This window comes from Bison bison, unplaced genomic scaffold (assembly GCF_000754665.1).
Source record: "Bison bison bison isolate TAMUID 2011002044 unplaced genomic scaffold, Bison_UMD1.0 scf7180017864506, whole genome shotgun sequence".
Taxonomy (NCBI): domain Eukaryota; kingdom Metazoa; phylum Chordata; class Mammalia; order Artiodactyla; family Bovidae; genus Bison; species Bison bison.
Genome location: NW_011495063.1, coordinates 749,660 through 761,115, shown reverse-complemented (window position 1 = coordinate 761,115; position 11,456 = coordinate 749,660). Strand labels below are relative to the sequence as shown.

The 11,456-nt window shown below is 37.9% G+C and overlaps 1 protein-coding gene across 1 annotated transcript; it reads right to left on the bottom strand.

Annotated features, from left to right (window-relative positions):
• Positions 1–9,075: 9,075 nt before the first annotated feature.
• LOC104980748 (olfactory receptor 143-like) lies at positions 9,076–11,043 on the bottom strand. Its single transcript, XM_010829521.1, has 2 exons — positions 10,131–11,043; positions 9,076–9,110 (listed from the first exon to the last, which is right to left on the bottom strand). The coding sequence occupies exons 1-2, from the start codon at positions 11,041–11,043 to the stop codon at positions 9,076–9,078; spliced, it is 948 nt and encodes a 315-aa protein (XP_010827823.1).
• Positions 11,044–11,456: the final 413 nt, after the last annotated feature.

Sequence of the window (11,456 nt, the reverse complement as noted above, 5' to 3'; positions counted from 1 at the left end):
TCTTTAGTTTCTTTAGGTAGATATATTCCTAAGTATTTTATTCTTTTTGTTGCAATGGTGAATGGGATTGTTTCCTTAATTTCTCTATTTTCTCATTATTAGTGTATAGGAATGCAAGGGATTTCTGTATGTTGATTTTATATCCTGCAACTTTACTATATTCATTGATTAGCTCTAGTAATTTTCTGCTGGAGTCTTTAGGGTTTTCTATGTAGAGGATCATGTCATCTGCAAACAGTGAGAGTTTTACTTCTTCTTTTCCAATTTGGATTCCTTTTATTTCTTTTTCTGCTCCGATTGCTGTGGGCAAAACTTCCAAAACTATGTTGAATAGTAGTGGTGAAAGTGGGCACCCTTGTCTTGTTCCTGACTTTAGGGGAAATGCTTTCAATTTTTCACCATTGAGGATAATGTTTGCTGTGGGTTTGTCATATATAGCTTTTATTATGTTGAGGTATGTTTCTTCTATGGCTCCTTTCTGGAGGGTTTTTTTTAAAATCATAAATGGATGTTGAATTTCATCAAAGGCTTTCTCTGAACCTATTGAGATAATCATATGGCTTTTATTTTCCAATTTGTTAATGTGGTGTATTACATTGATTGATTTGCAGATATTGAAGAATCCTTGCATCCCTGGGATAAAGCCCACTTGGTCATGATCTTTTTAATGTGTTTTTGGATTCTGATTGCTAGAATTTTGTTAGGAATTTTTGCATCTATGTTCATCAGTGATATTGGCCTGTAGTTTTCTTTTTTTGTGGCATCTTTGTCAGGTTTTGGTATTAGGGTGATGGTGGCCTCATAGAATGAGTTTGGAAGTTTACCTTTCTCTGCAATTTTCTGGAAGAGTTTGAGTAGGATAGGTGTTAGGTCTTCTCTAAATTTATGGTAGAATTCAGCTGTGAAGCTCTCTGGACCTGGGCTTTTGTTTGCTGGAAGATTTCTGATTAGTTTCAATTTCCGTGCTTGTGATGGGTCTGTTAAGATTTTCTGTATCTTCCTGGTTCAGTTTTGGAAAGTTGTACTTTTCTAAGAATTTGTCCATTTCTTCCATGTTGTCCATTTTATTGGCATATAATTGCTGATAGTAGTCTCTTATGATCCTTTGTATTTCTGTGTTGTCTGTTGTGATCTCTTCATTTTCATTTCTAATTTTATTGATTTGATTTTTCTCCCTTTGTTTCTTGATGAGTCTGGCTAATGGTTTGCAATTTTATTTATCCTTTCAAAGAACCAGCTTTTGGCTTTGTTGATTTTTGCTATGGTCTCTTTTGTTTCTTTTGCATTTATTTCTGCCCTAATTTTAAAGATTTCTTTCCTTCTACTAACCCTGGGGTTCTTCATTTTTTTCCTTTTCTAGTTGCTTTAGGTGTAGAGTTAGGTTATTTATTTTACTTTTTTCTTGTTCATTGTTTTTCTTTATTCTGTTCCATGGCAATAATTTCCACCATCCTGTATTCCAGGTCACTTATCCATTCTTCTTTCTCAGTTATGCTTCTATTGATTCCTTCTAGTGTAGTTTTCAATTCAGTTATTGTATTGTTCATCTGTTTATTTTGCTCTTTAGTTCTTCTAGAGCTTTATTAAATATTTCTTGCATGTTCTCAGTCTTTGCCTCCATTCTTTTTCTGAAATCTTGGATCATCGTCACTATCATTATTCTGAATTCTTTTCTGGAAGGTTGCCTATGTCCACTTCATTCAGTTGTTTTTCTGAGTTTTTATCTTGTTCCTTCATCTGAGACATAATCCTCTGCATTCTCATTTTGATTAACTTTCTGTGATTGTGGTTTTCATTCTGGCAGTGAGAGGATTGTAATTCTTGCTTCTATTGTCTGCCCTCTGGTGGATGAGGCTATGTAAGAGAAAATCTGATGTGGGTTTCAGGACCTTCACAATAGTGAGAAACTCCAGTGGTATAACTGTTCTCCAGTTTGTGGGCTACTGGACCCAGAAGGTACAGGATTTGATTTTATCATGATTGCATCCCTCCTCCTGTCTTGTTGCAGCTTCTCCTTTGTTGGTGGGTTCAAGTGTCTTCCTGCCAATAGTTGTTCAATAGTTGTGATTTTGGTGCTCAGCCATCTTCCCAGTGGGCCCATCTAGAATCTTCAGAATCCCCTGGTGTATTTGGGTAGCATTATTAGTGGGGAAATGTATTCAGATAGGAGCAACATGCACATAGGATGCCCCATAACAGTATGTGTGAAGAACAGAATAAAACTTAAGAAAGCTATTCAAGTATGTACAGTGTTGCCTGAGTGAAGTCAATGTTGCTCAGTCATGTCTGACTCTTTGTGGCCTCACTGTAGTCTACTAGGCTCCTCTGTTCATGGAATTCTCCAGGCAAGTATACTGGAGTGGGTAGCTGTTCCCTTCTCCAGGGTATCTTCCAAACCCAGGGATCAAACTCAGGTCTTCCACATTGCAGGTAGATTCTTTACCATCTGAGTCACCAGGGAAGCCCCAAGAACACTGGCCTGGGTAGCCTTTACCTTCTCCAGGGGATTTTCCTGACTCAGGAATCAAACCAGGGTCTCCTGAATTGCAGGCAGATTCTTTATCAGCTGAGCTACCAGGGGAGCCCTACAATATTGATTACATTGATATTGTTCATCTTGAGTTACATTCAAGATAAAAAAAAATTAATCTAAATGGGTGATATCTTAAGATTTTAGTTTCAAGGAGAATATAATTAAAAAAAATTCCCTTAAATGATTTAATTCTATTTCTGAGATAAAACCCTGTATCTTTTTAAAAATTAAACCTTTTAAAATAGTAGATTCATATGCAGTTATTAAAGTAATACAGGGATGCTGTGTACCTTCTATTCAACTTCACCCAATGGTAACACCTTAAGACTATAATATAGCAGCACAACCAGGATATTGATACTGATACAATGCATTGACCTTATTCAGACTTCTCAGTCTTACTTTGATTCATTCATATATGTGTATATATATAGTTCTATACAAGTTTTGTCACATATATAGGTTTGTATGTTCAATACCTCAGTATTTCAATATACAGATTTATCACCACAAAGATCTCTTGTGATGTTCTTAATTTGTTGTATTTATCTTCCTTCTTAAACTTCATTCCCAGCTTTTAACTCTAGTCCTTAAGCCACTAGTCTGCTATCTATATTACTTTTCATTTAATTAATATCATTTAAATGGAACAATACAATATTTAACATTTTGAGACTGACTCTTTTCACTTAGTGTAATTCCCTTGAAATTCATCTTGACTATTACCTGTGTCAATAGTTCATCCATAATTCTGTGTGAAGATGTTTTCCTTGCTTTGGGGTGCATCCCCAAGGTTGTAACTGCTAGGTAGTCACATGTTCAGTTTTAGAAGGAACTAACAAATTGTTTTCCAGAGTGATTTTAACATTTTATATTTCTACCCTGAATTTATGATTGTTCTAGTTTTTCTGTATCACTGTCAACATTTGGTTCTGTCACTGTTTTTCATTTTAGAAATTCTGATAAATATGCAATGCTATTTCATTGTGGTTTTAATTGTATCATTGGAAGGACTGATGTTGAAGCTGAAACTCCAATACTTTGGGCACCTGATGTGAAGAGCTGATTCATTTGAAAAGACCCTGATGCTGGGAAAGATTGAGGGCAGGAGGAGAAGGGGACGACAGAGGATCAGATGGTTGGATGGCATCACTGACTCTATGGATATGGGTTTGGGTGGACTCTGGGAGTTGGTGATGGACAGGGAGGCCTGGCATGCTGTGGTTCATGGGGTCGCAAAGAGTCGGACATGACTGAGTGGCTGAACTGAACTGAACTGAACTGATGATGTTCAACATCTTTAAGACCTTCCTCACCTTCAGTGAAATGTCTATTCATATCTTTTCCACATTTCCTACTTCTTTACATTTTGAGTATTTTTAAAAATATATAATCTTGATATTTTTGTGAGATTTTATGCTTGCAAATATTTTTATCTCTATCTCCTCTTCTTTTTATCTTTTGAACAGGGTATTTGATTGAGCCAAACCATTTAATTTTGGTGAGTTCAAATTTGCAAGTTTTTCCTTTTATAGACTGTGCTTTTGATGCCAAGTCTTAAAAATCTATGCTTAGCCCTAGATCTTAAAGGTTTCCCCCTCATCTGTGTTCTTTAAGCCAGTTAAACGAGTTTAATATCATTGGGTTTTGTGTTAACCTCCAACTGTCTATCTTAGTTAGAAGAGGAAGTTTCAAAAACAGGTGCTGTAAGATCAAAATCTTCCAAGCAGGTTTTCTTGGTGATCGAGCTAATAGTTTACTTTTCCTCTTCTATGGTTATTAGGTAGGAGACTGTGAGTCAGAGAAAATCCCACCATGAACTCCATAGGGCAAACACCCGTTATTATTAACTTTCATAATGAAATAAATTATTTGGTGCTTTTCATTTGTAATTCTGATGATACTTGGGAAAGATTAGGTGATACCAAAAAAAAAAAAAAAAAACAACAAAAAACAACCCAGAAAAACACAAAATCTTCTCTCCTTTAAAAAAGAAGCAATATTAATCACAAATGAAAAAGGGTCACTTTTAACTGAGTGAAACCAAATTGCTTCCTTCATGGACTGACTTTTCTTAATCATATTTTGATGTATTTTCTGTTTGATATAATTAGAGAAACAGGATATTTCATAACTACAGTTCCTCATCATAGTGTGAGTTCATGAATGTAGGGAACTCTGTTTTGTTCTGTATTATATCTCACATGTAGCATCTACTATGATAGGTGTTCAAAAGTTTTTTGTAGAATGATTGAATTAATCAATCAATGAGTATTACCACTAATTATTTAGGAGAGTCATCACTGCAAGAAAGATCAGAGCAGTGAATTCATTTAGTGTTCTGTTTCTAAATAATAGAGGTATAGTGAAAACAGCCTGAGTTTTTCAGGCTAGTAACCCTGGAGATGGAGAAGGCAATGGCACCCCACTCCAGTACTCTTGCCTGGAAAATCCCATGGATGGGGGAGCCTGGTAGGCTGTAGTCCATGGGGTCGCTAGGAGTCAGACAAGACTGAGCGACTTCACTTTCACTTTTCACTTTCATGCATTGGAGAAGGAAATGGCAACCCACTCCACTGTTCTTGCCTGGAGAATTCCAGGGACGGGGGAGCCTGATGGGCTGCCATCTATGGGGTCGCACAGAGTCAGACACGACTGAAGTGACTTAGCAGCAGCGACCCTGGAGAGGGAGGCATGTCTCCATGCTTTCCTGTAACACACAGTCTCAAGTTCTGAGGTTTGTGTTCTGCTGGTTCATCTATATTCATTTTGACAGCATTCTTTAGGCAGGTTGATAAGTAGTCCAAGGCCCTTAGGGAGGTATACTTTCTGTAGCAGGCCTCGTCCAAGTTATAATATACCTTGCTCAAAGGCATGTTCTTTTCTCCTTAACAGGAGCTTGTTCCTTTTGGTCAATCTTGTGCTGATGTTATCTCAAGATGTATGCCGTGGGAAAGGGGTCTGGTAAAACTTTTACAACCTTGAAGCATTCTTTTAATCTATTGTTAGTAGCTGACTAGAAGGTATATAAAGCTCTGCTCAAGTTAACCATGACTGTGGCGGTGGGGGAGGGCGGTATTTTTTTACCCCCTTCTGATGTCTATGTCAGAAGTCTATTTATTTATTTTCAACAAACTCTCCTTCCTCACTACAAGCCTCCAGTGGTCACTGCTAACTGTCCGGCTCTGTGAAGAAATTCCTCTTCCTCAATAGGGGCTGTGAGCTCGGGTATGACACATACCCTGACCTCATCTCATCCAGGTTGGTTTCAGCTTCTGAGCTGAAAGTAAACCAAAATGGGCAACATGGGTATTTACACCCATCAATCAGAGATATTTGCTCTATTCCTAAACTCAATATTAGGGGGGTTTATGTTAAATCTCTGAGTCTTCATCCTCTTTGGCCTGCTGCAATCTCCCCTAGCTTCTTCTATTGATGCCCAGCCTAAGTTTTGGACACCTGACTATATTACAGCTTCTGCTGCTGCTGAGTAGATCCTTATCCTAAATTCTAGGCCACATCTTAGACATCATCCAAAATGAATTGTTGTTAACGTTTTATTATATTTCCTTTCAATCCTAATTTGTAATTGCCATATAAATTCCACTTCATGCTTATGCTCTCTCTGGAGTGCTTCATACTTTGTCATCTTCATGCTTTTCTTTCTTGATTATGCTCTCCTTGTCCTGCTCCCACACTTTTCATCCAACAATACACACTTCTACTTTTGTTCAGTTAACTCATTTCCTTCTTCTAGTCTCTGTTTGAACGTTACTTTCTTCATTAAGTCTCCCAGCCTCTTAAGCCAATCTTATGCTTGGGTACCAATGTACCTATTATCCTGTGGCTATAAGTGTTTGTCAGGTTCTGGCACAGACTATCAGATCTTTTAGGGCAAGGGACATGTTTAAATTATTTGTCATTGTATCAAGATGTCAGGGGTGTTTTTGTTATGTATGCAACAAGTTTCTAATCTGGGAAATATACAGGAGAGAAGAGTGTGGAGCTGAGAGCCAATGAGCAATGAGTTCTTGCTGTTTTGTTGATTCTCTTCTATTCTAAATTTAATCCCAAATAAACATTGTGGGCTCCACAGTCCATAGTGAGTTAAGTCAACATTATGCTGAATTTCAGTGAGCACCAAACTGCAACGGTGCTATCACCAAACATCCTGAGAATGTGATTTGAAAGTAGGTTAAATTAGACAATCCAGGTGAATTGTCTTTTTGATACTCATAGTTTTTAATATAAGCAACATTTGCATGTAACTCATCTCTAACAGTTTCTAGTGGCAAAACCCCAAAATTGTAGCAGATGAGGTTTATGTTACATGAAAAAGACTCATCATTGGGAAAGACGATATTATTACTTGCCAGAGAAGGAAGCTGGAAGTTTCTCTTTTGATAAGTGAGGTACAGAGGAGGTTATAAAAACTATCACTTTTGATTATCACTTATGAATCAGAACACCTTAAAGCCAGTTTTCATAGTTTAACTTTTCATATACTGTACATACTTTTTGACAGTTTTTCCATGATTTGGCATGTATGAATGCAGGGGAAAATACCATTCTCAGGGTTTATGTTGATAAGCAAGTGACCCTAGGAATTTATAAAAAGAACACTGAGGTTGTAGGAAGTTGGTGTGAGACTGTAAAACTACACTTGGAGAAAAGGCAGAACCAAGGCAACCCAGAGGCCAGGGGCAGGGCATATTTCAGAAGAAACAGTCTTGACACAATGCCACACCCCTGCTCTTTACAACTGACATGGGCCCTGGCTACTGCTGCAGCCACCAAAATAGTTCCCAGCTGTCTCACTGCAGTCACATCATTCCCATTCAGGTTAATTTCTCAGGTGGAATCATGCAACTAGGTCAGTGTGTCTCTTTTCTGTGAGCCTAGAGACAGAGGGGAGGTGTTTCTCTCCTACATGGATTCGATAGTAGGAAGCTGGGCAGTGAATCTTATCAACATGACAGTGAATGGAAGCTTATCCTCCAAGATATATGCCTACACATTTGTTTTCTCATATTTATTGAAACAGTGAACTTATATTTTCAACTACAGCTAGTGGTTTATTTACATAATATTCAATATGACATTTGGGAGTGGAACACTTGCTGTTTTTTCTTTGCATGTGATTAAACTGATGCCAAGAAAATTCAGGTCATTTTCCTTTAACTTGTTTCAATCTGTCTTCATATTTTCAAGATGCTTTTTATCTCTGGCAGGAGCATTGGATACTGGGGGAACCAAACAGTAAGCCAGCTGGCAAAGTAGAAAAATAATATCCAGAAGGTTAGCCCCAGCATCATGAAAAAAAGTACAGAAGGAGGTATTTGTACCAAGAAGCAATTTAACACACTAAAAGAAATATATTCCATTAGGGCAACTGGACAATAGTCATTAAATAGTCACATATATATGTGTGTGTGTGTGCGCGCGTGCGTATGTATTCTTAGGCTTAATAAATGCACTCTAAAATTTTTTACACATGACTAACAATTTATGTATTGGTTTATTAATTTCAATTTTTCAGGTAATAACAAAAGACTTGGATTAACCTAGTTATCTATCAGAAAGAGACTGATCAAATACATTTTTGGGCATTTGTACAAAAATTTGTACATAGGTGTATTAAAAATTAATACTATATATTTGCTATATATTATCCTATTGATTTTACAGAGATGGTAGCATTCTATGTGCCCTCTGATTTAATCTGCCTTTTATCTTAGATGTACCATTTTCTGAGTCACAACTAGAGGATGAGTAAGCCTTAGGATTTAGGAAAGAGTAAATTCAGAAGACTAGTAAATTCACAGGATGACAATGTGCAGTTAGCCTGCCTAAAAGCAAACATTTCAGACTGGAACAGTGGTATAGGAGGGTTTTCTCCACTTACCAATATATTCTGTGTTCCAAAAATGTCACAGTCGCTTTGAAGGCACAGCTAATTTATTTACTTGGTTTTATTATCTTGTACTAACTTAGGCATGGGGCTTTCCTGGTGGCTCAGTGGTAAAGAATCTGCCTGCCAATGCAGGAGACACGGTTCTATCCCTGTGTAGGGAAGATCCCCTAGAGAAGGAAATGGCAAACCATTCCAGTATTGTTGCCTGGGAAATCCCATGGACAGAGGAGCCTGGTGGGCTACGACGTAGTGACTAAACAACAACAGCTAATGTAGACATAGGTTACATTTGGAGATAGGTTTTAAATTTCATATATATGATAAGTAGTACACACACCCCTATTTTATCTTAAGTTTCTGAAGGTAAAATTGCATACTTTACCTAATTTATGTTGTAACCAAACCAAGCAGTTCTTTTTTCCAAAAGGAATCTAAATTCTTCAGGAGGAACATGTTACTTTCCAAATAGGAGTACTGGTTACTTGAAGCATTAGTCAGTTTGAAAGATACCTATGTTACAATAGACTCAGGAATAAGCAAAAGCTGAGGGATTCCATCATCACTAGACCTGCTTTATCAGAAATGCAACAGGCTGTACTTCAAACTGACAACAGAATGGCATTTTTTTCTATTGTATCAAAATAGACCTTTTTTCAATTTTGAAGATTTATAGCCACAGATTTTAAGAAAACTCATTTCCAGGAAAAAAGGAAAGTTTTTACAAACATAAACTTTTAGTTTGTTTTGCACAGCATGAGGGATCTTTGTTCCCCAACCAGGGGTCAAACCTGCAGCCTCTGGAGTAGAAACACAGAATCTTGAGCACTGGACTGCCAGGGAAGTTCCTAGTTTGCTTTAGAGAGAACCTGTATCAAACAAGTTCAAGCTATTAATTTCATCAATATTTATTTTTGTCAGATTCTAGTCTAACCACGTGTAGGAGAAAGGAATAAACAGTAGATGGTCAAATTCTATTTGATGAGGTAGAGGTGTAACAGTGACTGAGCATGCACAATACATGCATATATACACATATATCATATCCTCGAAGCTATTACTGTTATAATAAGTCAGACTAAGTTAGCTTTAAAGTAACTAGGTTCATTTCTCTCAGCTCCTACTTGGTACTAACACATTTCATACTTAACCTTATAAGTGAATACTTGTGATCTCTGTTGACTAGTCATAAATATTTCACAGATACCACTGAAGCTTTGCTGAGTCTGAAATGCAGTATAATAGAAAACATGACTAAAAGAGCTCTGAAATTCTAGAAAATTTATAACTTATACAGTAGAAATTCCTAAAATGGTTAAACACAGAAAGGTCCATATTAACATTGTTTTCAGGGAAAGCAAAGAGGGGTGGCCTCATCAGTCAACATTCCACATTCATGATGATATATGAAAAGGACATGGAAAGGCAAAGTGCAATGTGGTCTAAAAAAAGAGGAGGAATCAAACTGAGCCCACTGATAAGGATAAAGCTCATTCAGTGAGTAAGCACAGATCTGAGAACAATCATGAGACTCAATAATATTTGTGTGTTTAAATGGCATGATTAGAGAGCAAAAAGGATCTCAGGCAAAAACCTTGTTCTGAAGAAAATTATGGAAAAACACATTCACACATACACAAAACATGGGCACACACACATCTGGTTCTGCTTAGTTTGCAGCTCTCCTCAGGGTTTTGTTCACTGCAAGTCTGACATCCTTATTTCTTAGACTATAGATGAGGGGGTTCAACATGGGAACTATATTGGTATAAAATACTGATAAGAACTTCCGCTGGCCAATGGAACCATCTGAAGAGGTCTTGAGATGTGTGCACAACCCAGAACCATAGAAGAGGGCAATAGTTATTATGTGGGAGCCACAAGTACTGAAGGCTTTGGACCAACCCTGAGCTGATGAGATGTGGAGGATATTGGAGAGGATCAAAGCATAAGACACAAAAATGATGAAGCTAGATATTATTACAACTGTGCTCACAACAATGGAATCCACTAGCTCACTGGCATCAGTGCGGGTGCAGGACAGCTGGAGGAGGGGGAAGATGTCACACATGTAATGATTGATGATGCTGGAATCACAAAAGGACAATCTAACCATGTCTCCTGTGTGGACCATGGCACCAGCAAACCCCATTGCATATGAACCAAACATGAGCAGAGAACAGACCTGAGGGGACATAGTGACTGTGTACCAAAGGGGCTTACAGATGGCCACATAGCGATCATAGGCCATGGCTGTCAACACATAGCATTCAGAGTGGACAAAGAAACAGAAAAAAAACAGTTGAGCCATACATCCTTCAAAGGAGATGGTGTTCTCTGACACAAAGCTCATCAGCAGTTTAGGGGTAATGACCAAGGAGTGGCAGAGATCTATGAAGGACAGATTGAAGATGAAGAAATACATGGGAGTATGAAGATGAGCGTTCAGGTATATCAGATTAATTAAGCTCACATTCCCTACCACAGTGAGCATATAGTTCACGAAGAAGAGTAAGAAGAGGGGTAACTGCAGTTGAGTGAGGTCTGTAAATCCCACCAGGATGAACTCAGTTACTGAAGAATCATTTCCCACAACCATTATTGACAGTGGTGTGATCTGTGAGGAAATAAGAAAAGAACGTTACATCAGGGAGGGATTCAGATCCTTTGTTTCTAGGCTGAAGACTTGTTCCACTTGGGCTCAAGTGTGACTGTTGGGACAGCAAGCGATGACTCCCTATCTTTCAACTTTCTTCTCACAACTGTCTTTTCATGTTTTCAAATCTCAGCTGCAACTCCTCACCTCCTCTTGACTGACTAGCAGGGGCCTAAAGTAATGTTCACATTGGAGAGATAAAGAAACAATATTTTGAAGATATGACTAGGATGGCCAAACCCATACAGCAAGAAAGGAAAGGAGTCCAGACTCGTACTTGGGATGACTTCCTATGGAAATTCCTGAAGCCTGGACAAAGAAGTCAGTGTGATACCCACTGTGCTCACTGCTCAACT

Excerpts from the sequence above, each read along its gene's own strand:
- LOC104980748 (XM_010829521.1), bottom strand. The coding sequence starts at position 11,043 with ATGGTTGTGGGAAATGATTCTTCAGTAACTGAGTTCATCCTGGTGGGA. Across the intron at positions 9,111-10,130 it reads TGCAGTGAACAAAACCCTGA|TCAAAATTGAAAAAAGGTCT; the intron begins GGAGAGCTGCAA and ends GGCTATAAATCT.